The following is an 18,466-nucleotide window of genomic DNA, read 5'->3' as shown; positions in this document are numbered from 1 at the left end:
TAACAAGTCAACAATAAGTTGTGAAGTTTACGATGTAACCACATAATGGACATTTTCATATATTACAATTGCTTGCCTGGCCAATAAAAGAAAGGTGAACATTAAATATATACACTAATTGTAACCGTGACTGGCGTGTGTTGGTGAAGGTGTGGGGCATTGAAAGTAATTCGTGAGAAAGCCAGTAATGAAATCAATGACTGTCAAACTCAATGTCATGAGTATGCATGTAATAGTACTCAACAAATTTCCCGTCAATTTTAAAGCGCGGCAGTCGTCGCGCTGCGCATGTGCGACATTTGTATTGATAAACATTGATTTTCCCACAATTCAATGCGCTTTTCAAATGGAAATCACAAGTATAAGGTTTGACCTAGGCGCGATTTGCACTGATTACCGCCGGTGACTCTTTCGATACCTTCCAATCACATGAAAATTACCTAATTAAAGCTTGAAAACGTCTCAGTTCGTACTCGTTGTTCTGCGCAACAGTCAAAGTCGCCATCTTTGTTTATATGAGACCCATATATCTCGCACATGCGCAGCGCGACGACTACCGCCCTTTAATTAAAGTACATTAACGCGTTGCCCACTGAGTAAAGACAGTTTTGAATAACCTTAACCAGACCGACTCAAGCTTCGTTTACTACTCATCAAAACTTAACCAATTACAAGGAAGTATAAAGACTATAAGGCGTAACCTTCAATCATACAGCCAATCACACGAAGTACTTAACACGTCATATCTACTTGACGCAATGATCCCGGGACCCGCCGTAGGCGGCAGTATTTTCATTCGAGGTCAATTTTGGATCACCAGGTCATTCCTAAACGCGTAATTAGGACTGAGCCGAGAATCAATTTTGGGTGCCAGAAATCGGCACAGATCTAGAAGCAGTACCTACACACGAATTGGTGACGTCATAAAATACATGACCTTCAATCGGGGTCGTTTCCTCGGTATATACGAATTGGTATATACAAATTACAATAAAGATACTTAAGACATTACACATAAGGTAAAACAAATCACGTGACAATATAATGATAATAACGGTAATAAATCCTAGCTTAACAGTTGAACAGAACGCTCATATAGTCAGTCGGGTGACGCCGAGGATCACGAACTGTGTTGCAAAATGGCCGTGTGGTTGAAACTGGGTCATGGCGTGACGGGTGAGGAAGACATCATTAAACACTCCAAATCACAATAAAACGGGGAAGTGGTTGCATATTACGGCGTAGCCAACATGGGAAATAAAAAAACGCCCAATACAAACGACATGGGTTCGAATCACACTAGATACACACTCACCAGAACAAAGCAATCAGAAACCAGCAATCGTTTTGGCTTTTCCGTTCAACTCATCGGAACACTGGAGTAGTTAGAAAAATGAACACCACTTAACGACCAACGTCGTGGCGTGGTACACAAGCGTGCCATCAAAATAAAACAAAATTAGCTTGAAAAGACAGTGGGTTTGAGTCCCGCTCAGAGCTACCGTAAAAACGTAAATCAAATAAGCTGAAATCTCTCAAACCGTAAACAAGTAAACAAAGAACGTCGCAAAAAAATAATAAACCTCACAAAACTCCACCATACAAAACTTAATGAATAAATAATAAAATAACTAACGTCTTAAACTGGACGACGCGCAATTTGTTCAACAGTTTCCAGATTGTGACAAGAGATAAACAAGACCCAAGTCAAGGTAAGTTTTGTTAAAGTGTCGATGGCGTTCCCTATATTACGAAAACAATTCAGGCAACAGACGAATATCTTCTGTGGTGTTGTTGAATTTATACTGTGTCTGCGGAATTGTTGATTGAGGGTTCGAAGCCAGCAGTTAACATTTTGTTAGAAAGTTTCACAATTAAATCAAATATCCAATGATACCAGTATATTTATTTCATTATTTTAACAACTTGCAATGGTGGAAGTTGGTCAAACACGAGTTCTTACACCTAAATAAGTATCAAATATTTGTCGACACATTTATTCTCTCAACCTTGTAGAGGTGGAAATTAATTAAACAACAGGTATTTACTCACAAATATAATGGTCAATATTTGTCCATACATTCATTCTGTCAATTTAAGAACTTGTAATTGTTGGAATTAATCAAATGAGAGTTGTCTACACCAAAATAAGTTTCAAATACTTGTCCATACATTTATTCTCTCAATTTAACAACTTGTAATGGTGTAAAATAATTAAACGAGAGTTGTCTACACCAAAATAAGTCTAAAATATTTGTCCGCACATTTATTCTCTCAATTTAACAACTTGTAATGGTGTAAAATAATTAAACGAGAGCTGTCTACACAAAAATAAGTCTAAAATATTTGTCCGCACATTTATTCTCTCAATTTAACAACTTGTAATTGTGGGAATTAATCAAACAAGAGCTGTCTACACCAAAATAAGTCTAAAATATTTGTCCGCACATTTATTCTCTCAATTTAACAACTTGTAATGGTGTAAAATAATTAAACGAGAGCTGTCTACACCAAAATAAGTCTAAAATATTTGTCCGCACATTTATTCTCTCAATTTAACAACTTGTAATGGTGTAAAATAATTAAACGAGAGCTGTCTACACCAAAATAAGTCTAAAATATTTGTCCGCACACTTATTCTCTCAATTTAACAACTTGTAATGGTGTAAAATAATTAAACGAGAGCTGTCTACACCAAAATAAGTCTAAAATATTTGTCCGCACATTTATTCTCTCAATTTAACAACTTGGAATGGTGTAAAATAATTAAACGAGAGCTGTCTACACCAAAATAAGTCTAAAATATTTGTCCGCACATTTATTCTCTCAATTTAACAACATGTAATTGTGGGAATTAATCAAACGAGAGATGTCTACACAAAAATAAGTCTAAAATATTTGTCCGCACATTTATTCTTTCAATTTAACAACCTGTAATTGTGGGAATTAATCAAACGTGAGTTGTTTACATCAAACTAAGTATTTAATATTTGTTGAGACATTTATTCTCTCAATTTAACAACTTGTAATGGTGTAAAATAATTAAACGAGAGTTGTCTACACCAAAATTAATCTCAAATATTTGTCCACACATTTATTGTCACAATTTAACCACTTGTTAATAGTGGAAATTACTTAAACGCGACTTGTTTAATCACTTGACATCAATGCAACTTACCGGCAGACAGTGCACAACAGAGTATCATTATTGAGCAATTATAAACAGGAACGTGTCTTGGCATTACGGTTAGGGTCGGGTCAGGTATGGGCAACGGAATTATTAACAGGAACGTGTCTTGACATTAGGGTTAGGGTCGGGTCAGGTATGGGCAACGCAAATGGCAAACACCCAATTGGCAAGATGTACACTAACGGGTTATGGCATGCATATAGTTTACACAAGTAAAAACACAAAATTGGCAATTTTTTGGACAATTGTAACTCAATAATAGAAATATGTTGTATTTCTATATATATATACACACTATATAGTATAGTCTTATCAAATGCAAACACATCCAGTCAACCCATTGTGGTTTTGTGGGTCAGCTCTCTACATAGTGATCAGGAGGACCTGGGTTCAATTCCCTTGCCTGCCCATCTTTTTCTCGCAAACACCATTTGGCAATAAAGCTAAATATTACAACAAATTATTTAATTTGCATGACTACCCACATAGCTCAGTTGATTTGTACTGTGATGTGAGCAAGTTCGAATCACGGATTGGACACTCCTACAAAAGACATGAAAGACGTTAAAAACATAAACAGCGGATTCAAAAACTCAAGTCAGGAAAACAGAACACAAAAATACTACCCCACATGGAAGCCGTCGAAGAACGAACACAGTTGACAGCTGTAGGTCACGTGCAACAACAGACACGAGGAGCATGGCTGCTCTCCAAATGCGTCCCTTCTTTTGTATTGACCCCCTAAGGATTGCTAATCCCCCTTTCTAACTCTTCCCCCAAAAATAATATATCGCCCCTTTTAAAATGTATTGACCCACAAATTAATGAATATTCATGAGCACAGAAACTGCTACGTCATGAATAAATTAGCATAATTAAAAAAAAATTGCATAAAGTGTAGGTACTCCTTCTGGAGCTCTGCCGTGTTTTGTACTAAACGACTCATCGCTTAGCAAAACCAATTTTCAGGATTTATTGGCACATGATGTCATGAATCAGAGAAACTAATGACCAAAAATAAATATTGCATCGTATATAAATGATGACAGCGATTTACTAGGCCTATGGCCTGTGAACTCATATGATGTGTGTGCACGGTGCGACTAGTAACAATTACCTAACCTACCGGTCCTTCACGGCCACAGTTGTCGCGATGCATCTCAATAAAATAGCATCTAAAACCAATTAAGGCCGATATGTGTAAATACTTGTACATTAATAGTCTAGTCCATGCACCCAGCAACAATGACATGCAAGAATGGCATTGGCAAAATGATGACCTCGGATGTAGCCATGTCTAGGGGCATGGATATGATTTATAGTCTTTGCCCATTAATGTAATGTTATAGTGTCTATGAAGTATGTAATCATGATTAATCTTCATGATCATTTGTGACCACACCATTGATTATTCGGCATAGGCTATATATTATACACACTGTATAATATTGAGCAGAAAGTCATGCAAGAAATTGCATTTGATTCACCACATTGGCATGGCTGGCTGTATTCATTCTTACTTTTTCATGATCATTGTTTGGCTCACTACAAGTTTCTTGTGATTTAGGCGGATTGTTGTCACATGCAAGAAACAGCAAGAGCTGCAATGTGTACATCAGAGTGCTTTTATCATGCTTGTGTTGTTGCTATTGTAGGTAAATGGCCACAGCAGGAATGTACCTAACTGTCATTTATTAGGCAGAAACTGATAGGGGCCAATTCCTTGCGCTCACTACATACACATGTACATCAGTGAAGGTTTTTCTGTTGCCAACTGCCATTTTTGAAATGGTCCCATCGATCTACAGTTCATGCCACTCACCTCAACCTTAAACAATGACATGTGTTGTCATTTGTTATTAATTTTATTTTTATGGAAATGAGTTACCTTTTTCTAAAATAAACAAAATTTGATAGTAATATCATGTAAACAAAAATTGTTTAAAATGATTGTATTTGATATAGACTGAACATGTTGGGGAAAAAATAAATCTAAAATAATAAAATCCCTGCCTAACTACCCAATATTTTTTACTCTAATACTGGAAACACCAAATTTGTTTTTCATTGGCCTCATAATGGTTTGAGATCTTTTTAACATGGTCCACATAAATAATGAGGGATGAACTGGGATTCTGTACAAACAGGTCCATGTATTTGCATTCTATGTTTCTGGTTTGATGTTGACTCATTTACAGCCCTGTCATTGGTGATACAAGAAGTTTACTCCTTATAGCATGTGTGTGGGCTGTCTTATGCAAACCAACAATGCTGTTTTTGCACATGGTCAATTCACTCCGGTTATATGTCAGATGACACATTACCATTGCCAAGCGATAAATTCATTACTTTTACCGGTTCTATCAGTCTGATGGAATTAATATCATCATTGATAACTCTATGAAGTACAATTACATTCCATATAGTCTCTTTGCACCTACTTTATTTCTTATTCATTCTGAATGAACAGTTGGATGAACATACAATAGCCTAAAAGTAAGGGGGTATATTTGTACAACACCCTGTAACTTTGCATGATATGGGTCTATAATACTGTCTTGTAAACAGTTAACTACTGGTTTTGTACAGTTTATTGTTGCTGCACATATACTTATTGAAAACAACAAGATATAGTATTTTCGGCAATATGACTACTACCAAATTGGGCGGTGGTGATACCTATCATTTGGGTCTTCCGTCAACACTTACAACACTAATTTACCTCATTATAATGTAAATATGCATAACCTGTGTTTTCATTGAGAGGATGCTTGAATGCACGGTAGTGCTTTCAGCATCCTCTCACTAGTTATTTACAATGTGCCTCAAGATTTCATTTATGGAAAGTCCAATCATTTCAACAATGTTCTTCCTATTGAACATTCCTCTACTCAACACCTTACTCAAATCATTCATTACAATATATAATCCTTACCACTTGTTTTTTTATTTTCTTCCAGGCGAGATAATTCAACCATTACCTGTATCTCCTATTGGTTCAACTTTTTACTTTATTCTTACTCGAATTTGGTAAACTTGTTGTATATTGATGGTTAAGATAAAAAATAAAAACTTTATTTTTTCCTTGTTCATTACAGACGTTTATTCTATTCACACTATTTTTACATGGTTGTCTTCCAACTAGTCATGCTGAGTGATGTCTAATAGCAGCTGGCCAAATTACAATCGAGTGGTGGGTGGGTCACAGTCAAGTACAAATAAGCCATTCACTGCCAAAGAACAAATATAATCATTCTTTCCAATCAAGTACTTTAACCTCCCCTCTTGATTCAAATGACATAACCATAAGACTTAAGACATCACCTACTTCCTATAACACACAACACCATATTCACATAATTGTTCATACATATATACATTGTCACAGCAAAATCAATTCCATAAATTTACCAATGGCTCAAGCAAATCATTTGCCCATATTAACTATAGCCTCTTTTGTAAGCCATCTAATACTTGTGGCTTGTGTTTCAATTACATAACGTTAGTCCCAAAATATCAGCTTCTATTATTTGAACACTCAGGAAAAACAGAATCCCATTATCAAGGTCATGTTTATATTGCGCTGGTCCCGCTAACTCTGGATTAATAACTTGCTAAATCGGGAACAAACACATACCAACTGTCAAATTTAGTTCCTCATCAATGATTTTAATTCCGTCCATGGCGCCGCTGGGGTCTAAACGATGACGGACATAACACAGCCATTCACTAGTAACACAGCCAACCAAATCGGTCAATAGATACACGAAAATAAATTCATGACACTAGTTTTGAATCAAACCTCCAAAATAAGAACATGCACATCAGTAACCAACCATGTATGATGTTCTTACCAAAAAATGAATGAAATTTGCTCAGGCATGATCCTAAAAAACTGTTTATGACATGTTCGATTTTTGAGGAGTGTTTTAAGGTCAGTCAGTCGGCCACAACGTCAACAAAAAGTAAATTGTATAGCAGTTATCACAGATATGCATTACATAATACTTGGAATTAAGATACTTTATTTTGTTGATAAACAGGTGTGCTCCTAGCAACCATTAACATCTTCATATCAATATCATATTTTTCTCCTCAAAAATCAATAATATGCCTTCTTACAATTGCACACGCTTCTGCTTATTGATGAGAAGTTAAGCATATTCTTTTGGTATTTATTTTAAGTATGTGAAGAATGTCTAGATTGTATATGGGCAATGGGTAGTGGAATATTAGCTGGTCTTGTGGTACAATTAAAGGGCGGTGGTCGTCATGTGCGACATTTGTGTTGATAAACATTGGTTTTCCCACAATCCAATGCACACTTCTAATGGAAATCACAAGTATGAGGTTTGACCTGGGTGCGACTTGCACTAATTACCGCCAGTGACTCCTTCGAAACCTTCCAATCACCTACAAAATACATAATTAAAGCTTAGTAACGTCTCAGTTTGTACTCGTTTGTAAGATCTTGAGCCAGAAATTAATACAATGGTGGGAACACAAACTTGAGCTTCATTTGTTCACTGCATGAACATGGCAGCCATATTGTAAACACTCCCTTACATATTGCCTGTGAGGGCGCACTTCACAAATAACAATTATATGAATATAAATGTGTACTAGTATACTGGACATTACATCCATCTCCTCTTTAGATATTCAGTCCATGAATGTTAAAGAATAAAGCATATTGCAGAGGTTGGTAAGTCTGGTATAATCTATATGATAGCCTTTAATTTGCTTTACAGAGGTTATAATATCAGTTCATAAACATAGGTATCTCACAAACATTCATTGCAGTAGTAACGATGAAGCATAAACTCAACGATATAACTAACTAACTACTAGAAAATTCCATACTTGAACTCAAAACCCTGAGAATGTACCATTAAACATTAACAATATAACTAACTACATTTTTGTAACTACATCATGATGTACTAGAAAATTCCATACTTAAACTCAAAACCCTGAGAGAAGGAAGGTGTCGACCAGGTCAATAATCTTCATTGTTATTGTTTATGTTATGAAGTCTTTGAGGTATTCCGGTTCACGTCTTAATCTGGTTGATTTGCGTATTGATTGTGGTTGTATGTCCGGTGGAGTAGATGATACATTTTCAACTTCTGAAGAATTAAATTCTTTTTCTTGCATCTCTTCTAAATCCTCTTCATGTGGAATAACTCTCTCGCTGAATTTCAGTTTCTTGAAATAAGAGCTATTGCGTGTGACTTTATGATTTCCTCGACAAGCAGTTATCATTGTTCCCTTCTGTTGCTCGACTTGATATGGCTCTGGCTTAAATGGCGTAGACATCTTATTTTGTTTTCTTTTTTGTTTGATTAGTACACGATCTCCTATTTGAATGTCTGACGGTTTTGCATGATTTCTTTGATCAGCATACTCTTTCATAATCTGTTTCTTCATTGCATCTCTGGATTGTAGATCTTTGTTTTTGTATTCCTGGTGCTGTATTTCTGGAAGTGTGGTTCTTAGTTTTCTTCCATTCAGCAATTCTGCTGGAGATTTGTCAGTTGTGTAGTGTGGTGTAGCACGGTATTGACGTAGAAATTTGAATATTTCTTTATGCCAATTCTTGCCTTCAATTACGGCGATACGCACTGCCTTTTCAACAGTTCTAATTGCTCTCTCAACTTCACCATTTGCTCTTGGCCACAGTGGTGTCACTTTCTGGTGATGAAATCCCAATTGATTAGCAAATTTGCTGAAATCATGTCCATTAAATGGTGGACCGTTATCAGACTTCACCACTTCTGGTATACCTTGACGTGCAAATATTTCATCTAGACGTGGAATTACAGCTTGTGCTGATGTTGATCGAAGGAATGCAATTTCTGGAAATCTACTGTAGTCGTCAATTAATACTAGAATATATTCACGGCTAGGAAATGGACCACAGAAATCCATTGAAACATTCTTCCATGAACCACTAGGTAGTGTGGTCATTTTCAATGGCTCATTAGTTGGCTTTGAACTATGATTTGCTGCCTGACATGGAATGCATTTAGCTATCAGTTCATCTACCATACGGTCTATCCCTATGTGCTAATTTTATTGTACGTTGCTGTAATGCGTGTGGAATTACGAGACGGTATCCTCTCAGTACTACTCCTTTTGCAATCGAGAGTTCGTCCTTCACTTTTCTATACTGAGCAATTTCAGGATCAACATCATGCCACCGTTGTGTTAGTATTACATGTGACAACTTTTGTAATGTCTCATCTTCTGAAGTAGCTTTCTGGACTTCAAGTGTCAATGCGTCTGGCATTGAATTCTCAACAATGAAGTTAACATAAGTGTCAATTCTTGAACTATGGTCAACAGAATTTGTCATATCCTTATCTGAGTGACGACTCGTATAATCTGCTGGGTTTTCTTTACCTGGGCGATAAATTACTTTGTATTTGTATTTGTATGGTTGCATACGTAGACACAGACGTTCAATTCTGGCTGTAGACTTGCACTGTGGTTTATTGAAGATTCCTTCTAATGGTTTGTGATCTGTGATTATTTTAAAGGATGATCCATAAATGTATAAGTGAAAATGTTCACTTGCCCATACCTCCCTCTCTGTCTGGCTATATCTACTCTCCGCATCAGTTAGTGCGCGACTTGCATATGCAACTATGTTCTGATTTCCATCTGTAGTAATCTGTACTAAAATCGCACCCAATCCTGTTGGGCTGATAATCTCGGTATCATACTCTGGGTTGAAGTATTTCATCACTTTCTTACTAGCCATTTCAGTTTTCAGTGCACTGAATGACTTTTGTTGTCTTGGGCCCCATGACCATGGTACATCTTGATGAGTAAGTTCTCGTATGGGTATAGATGCAAAGTCTGGTATGAATCTGGCTATGTATTGTGCTATGCCAAGAAAACTTCCATTACATCCTGTGGTTCACTGACCTTCAGTAGTGATGATACTTTTTTATTGTCGGCTGATACTCCCTTGGCAGAAAAGGTATGCCCAAAAGAATGTGATTTCTGACTTACTGAATTCAGATTTCTCTCTGTTGGCATTAATGTTATTGTCTCTTAGTCTCTGTAATACAGCTTTCAATTGCTCATCATGATCTGTCTGTCCCTTGCCGAATACTATTATGTCGTCTGATATATTTCTAGCACCTGGAATTCCTTGCAGTGCATCAGAGACAGCCTTCTGAAATATTTCTGTCGCTGAATTTATGCCAAAACTCTCTTGTAACGAAAAAACCTAAATGTGTGGCAAATGTGGTTATGTGTCTTGAATCAGGATCCAGTTCTATTTGATGGTATCCCTTGTTCAAATCTATTTTGGTGAACACTGTAGCACCATTTAAATCTACTATCAGATCTTCTATTGTCGGTATCGGGTGACGTTCTCTTTCTATAGCTGTATTTGGAGCTCCCATGTCAACACAAATACAAATATTTTCTTTCTTTGGCACAACAACAATCGCGGAAACCCACGGTGTTGCACCTACAGTCTTTTCTATTATGTCTAACTCTTCCAATTTCTGTAATTCTTTCTCTACTTTATCTCGAACGTGGAATGGAACACGACGATGCTGTTGAGCGACTGGTTCAACTGATTTATCAATATGTAATTTTTGCTTTCACATGTTTCATCTTTCCAATGCCCTCAAAGCGATCCACGAAATCATTAACTATTTTCTCAACTGTGGGTACAGGTGTTGTAGAATGTAGATTATTCACGATGCGTAGCAATCCAAGATTCACAGCTGTTTCACACCCTAACAAGTTTCCTCCTGTGCCTTTAACAACACAGAAATTCTCAGTCAACTGTTGGTTGGTTACAAGTGATTGTACAGTCATTACAGCTTCACCTACACCTATTACTGGAAGTGGTTTTACAGCATTATAAGCATATGTTTTCATTGATGATGAACATAATTGAACACCTTTAATTTGTTGCAGTGTTTTCTCATCTATGATGTTAATATCAGCTCCTGAGTCAATGAGACATTCTACCGGTTGTCCTGCTAACATGACTTGTGTATGTGGTTGAAATTTATCAATGACTGGTGATACTGATATGTGGTATACATATTCATCATCTGTAGAATTATCTTCGTGGACGTCAATTGTTTTTGCTCGCTGTATATTATTGCTCCTACAAACTTTTGCAAAATGTCCAATTTGTTGACACTTTTTGCATGCTTTGCCGCGTGCTGGACATGGAGTATCTTTGTGTGGGTATATGCCACCACATCTGAAGCAAGATTTACTAATATCATTTCTAGTTGCACCTTTGACCTGACTTTGACCTGACCTCTCTCCTGATTTTGAATTCAGCCATGGCTTTTTTCTATTCCTATTAAATTTCTTAGACACATGCTTAATTTCCGAAATATGATCTACCCTATCAGTGTCCTCTATGCCTTTTGCTTGACGTTCTGATATTTCAAAAGCACGACCTGCATCAAGAATGTCTTTTAATGACAAATTGTCTCTGAGTGCTCTCCTTCTTAGCCTTGCTGATGTTGTAGATAGTACTATTTGTGACTTGATCTCTTCATCTTCATTATGAAATGTGCATGTCTTTGCAAGTTGTCTCAACCGTGTGTTATAACTGTCTGATGTTTCACCAGGTTTCTGTGATGCATTTCGGAATACATAAACTTTGTATGCTTTATTTACTTTGGGTACAAAGTATTTATTCAGTGCTTCTAGGGCTTCCTTGAATTCATCACCAGTATCTGGTAGGGTATCAAAAATATCTGCTACCTCATCCCCAGCTGAATATAATAGTAAGGCACGCTTTCTCTTATCCTCAGTGATTCCCTGGGCAACCAAATATGTCTCAAAACGTTTCACCCATTTTGTCCATCTTGGCCCTATGGAGGTGCTTTCGTCATGTACTGGGAATGACGGAAATGGTAACAGTATTTTCACATCCAGCGAATCTGTATTACTCTGACGATAGTTTGAATTCTAACGAATCTGTAAACTCTGACACTGGGAAATGTGTATGGCTGATTTACACACTATGTTCAGTCAATGTTCAACTCACGATTTATGAATTAAAATATTTCTGCAGACATCTCAGGTTTTCTTCAATGTTGCACTAGATCTTGTTCATCTACGTCGCTGGACATACTGGACATTACATCGTTGATCTGCACAACAGTCAAAGTCGCCATCTTTGTTTATATGAGACACATATATCTCACGCATGCGTGGCGCGACAACTAACGCCCTTTAATTTATAGCAAAGTTGAATATCCCATCTAATATAATATTCAAAAACCCGTCATCCATGAACCCATGAAACTAGTGGTTTGACATATGAACTCTCACAATGAAGAATTATTCCACTATGTTTGAATACAAATGCTCAACATATAATGTGTCTTGGTTCATTTGAGATAAGGTAACTGCAACAGCCCTTACACAATTACCAAATACTGGTGGATTTTATGAGCCATGTAGTTATTAGTGGGACTGCTGCACAGTAGCTATGTGACATACCATCTTAACTTTTTACAACGTTTGGGTGTTATGGAAACGTGGAAATAACTTATCCAACCTTAGATCCTTTAACAAAAGCCGTAGGGGGAAATTAACAAGTCCAAGAAGACAAAACAAATGATTGAAAACTATGGAAAAACTGACTTGTACACTACACTGTCATTTACAAGTTCAAGAACACAAAACAAACGACTGCGTTCTTCTTACGTTTTCTAATTCTTGTGGCAAGATCACACTCGCCTTATACCAGAATAACACATTACATTTGTACTGCCAATTACTTATTTCAGTCTCATTGGTATTATATATTACAAATATGATAACGTTCTACTATAAATGTTAAGTGTTTGTTGCATACTTCGAATTGCAGCAGTGCAATGTTGGTGCATTCTGTGTAATTCAATCTTTGTACCATCACAACTATCTAAAACATTTAAGGGGTCGACCATTTAAAAAAGTGGGGGTGGCTCTGCCAAACGATAATGTACTATTTGTACTTAAATTAATTTCAGTGAACAAATCACTGTAATTGCAAACGTTAACAAATTTAATAGTATCCATGTTCAGTTCATGGCAGTAAATCTGCCAATGATTGCAAAGACTCATGTATAATGGGCATTACCAAGTTGTTTCTACAATCAAAGAATGAATTTGAATGAAGCATGAAGATCGTTCGTTATATAAATTTATAAAGGGCCATAAACAAATTGACGTCTTTTTTATGAAACACGGTGCACTTCTATTGAACATTATTTGAATAACAATTGTATGGATGTGTTTTACTACCTGTGCTGGATTTTAGTTATATACACAGTACACATACATTGTACTATGACACATCGTCATGCACATTGAGGGCAGGCATGTGTTAACATTTAAAACACTGACAGAGTACCACCCATCTCATATTCTGTTCTGATCCAGCATGTTTATAGTAGAACCATGGAGCTCCATGGTCAAATAGAAACTTTATTTATCAGACATTTGTGCTGTTCCTAGTAGCAGGTGTGTGGAACAAAGGCTGTCACCTTATCCAGACTTCCCCGGGGGGCATTCACACGCAATTGCACTTTTTCCCCATCTTTGACCCCATAAAACGGAAAGTTACCCAAGTCGGTGACCTAATTACCAGGCCCGACAATACACCGAAGCATGTGAAACTGGTTTCTCATGTCATTCCAGTGCGCACACCTGTCAGACATTGCATACCACTGTCTGAATATCTGTGAGCATAAGCGTGAAATTAGACTGTAATAGAAACGATGACAAACCACATTATGATGCCATAGGTAGTTTAGACAGTATAATTAAATGGTCAGTGCATTCTGCTGGTGAAGAAATAGACTCACCAAAGCTGGCAGAATGCTCCTTGTCCCAATTGGCACACATGCCATTTTTTTAAAGCGTCACCTGAGTCCCAAGCGACAATAACAACACACGCTAACAACGCAAAGGCTCAGGTGAAGACTCCCTGGCTCTAAAGATGACAGCATCAAACAGCTAGGCAACACATTATGTTGTAGTAACAGGCAAACACAGCAGCAGTAAATGTTTAGAATAATCAGGATTGTTAGAAATGCCGCAAAGTGTAATTTGAGTTAAAACATATATACAAGGCAAAACCTGGCAACAAACAAGCTGTTCACTGATTGGTCAATAAACAAGCTGTTCACTGATTGGTCAATAAACAAGCTGTTCACTGATTGGTCAATAAACAAACCGTTTGCCGATTGGTCAACAAACAAGCTGTTCACTGATTGGTCAACAAACAAGCTGTTCACTGATTCGTCAATAAACAAACTGTTTTCCGATTGGTCAACAAACAAGCTGTTCACTGATTGGTCAACAAACAAGCTGTTCACTGATTGGTCAATAAAGAAACTGTTTGCCGATTGGTCAACAAACAAGCTGTTCACTGATTGGTCAATAAACAAACTGTTTGCCGATTGGTCCAACTGTTGTGTTAGCAGTTTTGCATAGACTCAAAAGTTTGTATATTTTCTGATTCATGCTAAAAGGAAAGCGATACTTTAAAAAAATAGTTAAGTATGATAAACTGCTGTCAAGGAGTTATCAAGCTTTGAGATAATTACATTATAGTTAGGTTAAAATAGAGTTTAACCCCCAAAAAATTGCTACAAAAGGTTTTTCAACTGATTCCAGTACGTGTTAGTGTACTTTTTAACATACTGAAAGTTTACCAAAGTAGGACCCCCGGAAAAGTGTTTTTTTCAAGATGGCGTCCAAGATGGCCGCCGAAACTTCTTAATGATTATAACTCTGTAACTATCAACTCAAATTTCATGATCTTTGTGTCTATACCTAGGTTTTCAGGGGCAAAGAACACATTAAGATCATAAAAAATGATGTTGGCCTATAATGTAACACACAAATCCAGTATGGCGTCAAAAATGGCTGCCAACACCTCCAAATGACCGCAAGTCCATAACTATTGACACAAATGTGATAATCTTGATGTCTATCCCCAGGTTTTTTGGGGCAAGGAACACATTAAGAGAACTTTGGATATCACTGAGCTATTGAATCATTATGAAATTAAATTCATGACCTTCAGCTGTCCACTATTACCTATTGCACAAACACCTTTGTCCGTGGAATAAGTTTCAGAGTTTTCAGTTTTGAGTATCATCCTCTTCCTCAGTATCAACGTCTTGAGTGTTGTTGTGGTTGTCAGTTTTCAGTTTGGCAAGGGCCACATACAGCAGTGCAGGGGAGTCCATAGCGTCTGCAGCTGCATCCCACCAAACAGTTGCAATGGATAATTTTCAAGAGTTTGTCAGGCGCAGCATTTTTTGGGGTCATAATTGGAATTAACATCCCCATTCGATTGGATTCATTTCATTTGCCATCCCCATCCATACCATAATTTGAAAGTACACACGTTGACAAAGGAGTGACAAATGATACAGCAGTTGCCACTTTCTTGGTGAAAATGATATGGCGCAGTGATGATAGCATATCATTATACTTGCCACCAAAGAGTGTAACCATCGTGTCATCATGCCAAGATCTGATATGTCCTCCTGAGATTTGTTTTGAAGGATGAATGCACTAGCACAGGACTTCATGACAGGGTCAGATTTCACTAATTTCGGAAGGCTGACTTTTTTTCCAATGCCGAAAATCCTTGACGTTCAAAGAGCAACTCATTGCACACATCATCTCCTAAAGTTTCTTTCAACAGGTTAATGTTATACACTTTGTGTTCTTTTGACTGCTTATTTGCATCACAACAGAAGAAGATGATCTCATTATTTGTTCTGGAGTAATGAAGGAGCAAGATCAGCAAATAAGTATCCTCACCGACCAATGTTGTGGTGCAATGACAGGATTGTTCAACAGTTGCCTTAATGATATCAACATCTGCATCTCCTGGTGACTGAATGACATGGCATCCCCTTTCAGTTAGTGCTGTGCTGATGAGTGCAATCATGTCTCCCTTGTTTTTGCCTTCTTTTTGCCTGAAAACTCTGTTTCTACAGTGAAACTAACAATTGAGTGCAGGTTTTTTCCTCGTCTTTGATGTGTATTGTCTTTTATGGAAGGACCTTCACCATAGCCATCGAACACCACTGTCACTAGTCCGTAATGTCTCTCAGTGAAGTCTGCATAATACTTGGCTATTGTATCGTCTTTCTTCCAAGGTAAACAGTGGAGCAAAGAATCACCTCAAGCACGTACCAATCTGTTTCAGGAATAGAGTTCATCACAGCTTCACTTGATAAGTCTGCAGCATGGTCGCGAATTGTCTGCTCTTCGAAGAATGTTCCTGGCCTCAAAGAGGGCTGGAGGGCAGGGGCTTAGTTCATATGTCAAAACTTTTTCAAGGGAAAGATTTCCTGATCTTGACACCACAAGGAAACATAAGGGCAGTACGATTTGCCTTGATCAACATTCCTGCCATGTCAACCATACGCTGATAAATTAGTCACAACTGGCTGGACTTTGAGGTCTGAGGAAGTTCAGATTTCTTCTTCTCCATTACTGTCTTGAGTTGAATCAAAACCTGAACAAGCAGCATCTCCTAGCGTTGTCTCTCCGCTAAGAAGGGAGGAGTACAATTCCTTGGCTTGATCCAGCAAGGTCTGAATCTCAGGATCGTCTATTTGACCATTTCCGTTATAAGCTGGTTATGTAGGCACTTGTCAAAAAGAAGATGGCCCAACAAAGCCCTCTGGACAGCTTTCCCTGTCATCATGTGCACAACTGCATTTTCTCCAAAGACAGTCTTGAGTATGTTTTTGAGACCAGTCCCTGAGAGTTCCTATGGTCCCCAGCAAGTTCATAAGTGTTTGAAAACACCCCAAAATCAGTACAATGCCATTCATGTGGCACATCAATAATGATTTCGGCAGCCTTCCAAGGGCTGGTCAAATGTTACAATAGTGGGAAGGTTGTGCTTCATGGCAAGGTTGCAAACAAAGTCTAATGTTGACACAATGCATGATTTGTCTCCAGAGTATATATTGATCATAGGCAAGAATTTGAATGAGAACTGCCCAGGGTGCTGGCTCCCCTGATGCAAGATATGCATCATCCATTGCCAATTCGGTGTTGCCTCTTTGAAGCCGAGGGAGACTTCCCACAGAATATCAATTCTCTTGTCAGAGTCTAGAAATCTCGGCAGGTCCTGGAAAACTACCTGATGACAAGCATGCCTTGCAAACCTGTACTCCAAGATTGTTTTCAGTCCTGAGATCTGTCTTCGTGGAATGATATGGTTCGTCCTTTTTCTAGGAGTGATAGAAGCAATGACATCCATTCCATGAAATGTCCCTTTGTCGTCAATAGTGATAATGGTGTGATCAATGGGGATGGAAACAGGAAAATGATCAGTTAATTACAATTATGACCCCAAAAAATGCTGCGCCTGACTAACTCTTGAAAATTATCCATTGCAACTGTTTGGTGGGATGCAAATCCTCTCGATGCAGCTGCAGACGCTATGGACTACCCTGCACTGCTGTATGGGGCTCTTGCCAAACTGAAAACTGTTACAACCCAAACAACACTCAAGACGTTGATACTGGGGAAGAGGATGATACTCAAAACTGAAAACTCTGAAACTTATTCCATGGACAAAGGTATTTGTGCAATAGGTGATAGTGGACAGCTGAAGGTCGTGAATTCAATTTCATAATGATTCAATAGCTCAGTGATATCCAAAGTTCTCTTAATGTGTTCCTTGCCCCAAAAAACCTGGGGATAGACATCAAGATTATCACATTTGTGTCAATAGTTATGAACTTGCGGTCATTTGGAGGTGTTGGCAGCCATTTTTGACGCCATTTTGGATTTTTGTGTTACATAATAAGCCAACATCATTTTGTATGATCTTAATGTGTTCTATGTCCCCGAAAACCTCGGGATAGACACCAAGATCATCAAATTTTAGTTGATAGTTACAGAGTTATGATCTTTCAGATGTTTCGACGGCCATCTTGGAAAAAACACTTTTCCGAGGGTCCTACTTTGGTAAACTTTTAGTATGTTAAAAAGTATACTAAAACCTACCAGAATCAGTTGAGAAACCTTTTGTAGCAATTTCTTGGGGGTTGAGAGGGTATTTTTCATATATTAACATGACTATGCTAATTACGCAGTTTTAGTTGAATTCAAAATTTGCTCTACTGAGCATAAATCATTATGGGATAGAACTTCTTATTGCACATAATGGTAAATTATTCGCCTTGAATCTGCCAAAATTATATGTCAACCATTCAAATAATATTAAGATTTGTAAGTTTTTCATCTCAG

The 18,466-nt window shown here is 37.5% G+C and overlaps 1 protein-coding gene across 1 annotated transcript; it reads right to left on the bottom strand.

Moving 5' to 3' along the window:
- Window positions 1–10,362: 10,362 nt before the first annotated feature.
- LOC146735758 (uncharacterized) lies at window positions 10,363–15,700 on the bottom strand. Its single transcript, XM_085506057.1, has 3 exons — window positions 15,571–15,700; window positions 10,817–12,078; window positions 10,363–10,764 (listed from the first exon to the last, which is right to left on the bottom strand). The coding sequence occupies exons 1-3, from the start codon at window positions 15,698–15,700 to the stop codon at window positions 10,363–10,365; spliced, it is 1,794 nt and encodes a 597-aa protein (XP_085362183.1).
- Between the last annotated feature and the right edge of the window lie 2,766 nt (window positions 15,701–18,466).

The sequence above is a fragment of the Saccoglossus kowalevskii genome, chromosome 12 (genome assembly GCF_978046115.1).
Source record: "Saccoglossus kowalevskii chromosome 12, keSacKowa6.1, whole genome shotgun sequence".
Classification (NCBI taxonomy): Eukaryota; Metazoa; Hemichordata; class Enteropneusta; family Harrimaniidae; genus Saccoglossus; species Saccoglossus kowalevskii.
This window is presented reverse-complemented; position numbering and strand designations above follow the sequence as displayed.

Coding starts and splice junctions, on each gene's coding strand:
- LOC146735758 (XM_085506057.1), bottom strand. CDS start 15,700: ATGGTTACACTCTTTGGTGGCAAGTATAATGATATGCTATCATCACTG. Junction 12,079..15,570: donor GTGTGTACTTTCAAATTATG/GTATGGATGGGG, acceptor CGTCATTCCCAG/TACATGACGAAAGCACCTCC. Junction 10,765..10,816: donor GCATTGGAAAGATGAAACAT/GTGAAAGCAAAA, acceptor GTCGCTCAACAG/CATCGTCGTGTTCCATTCCA.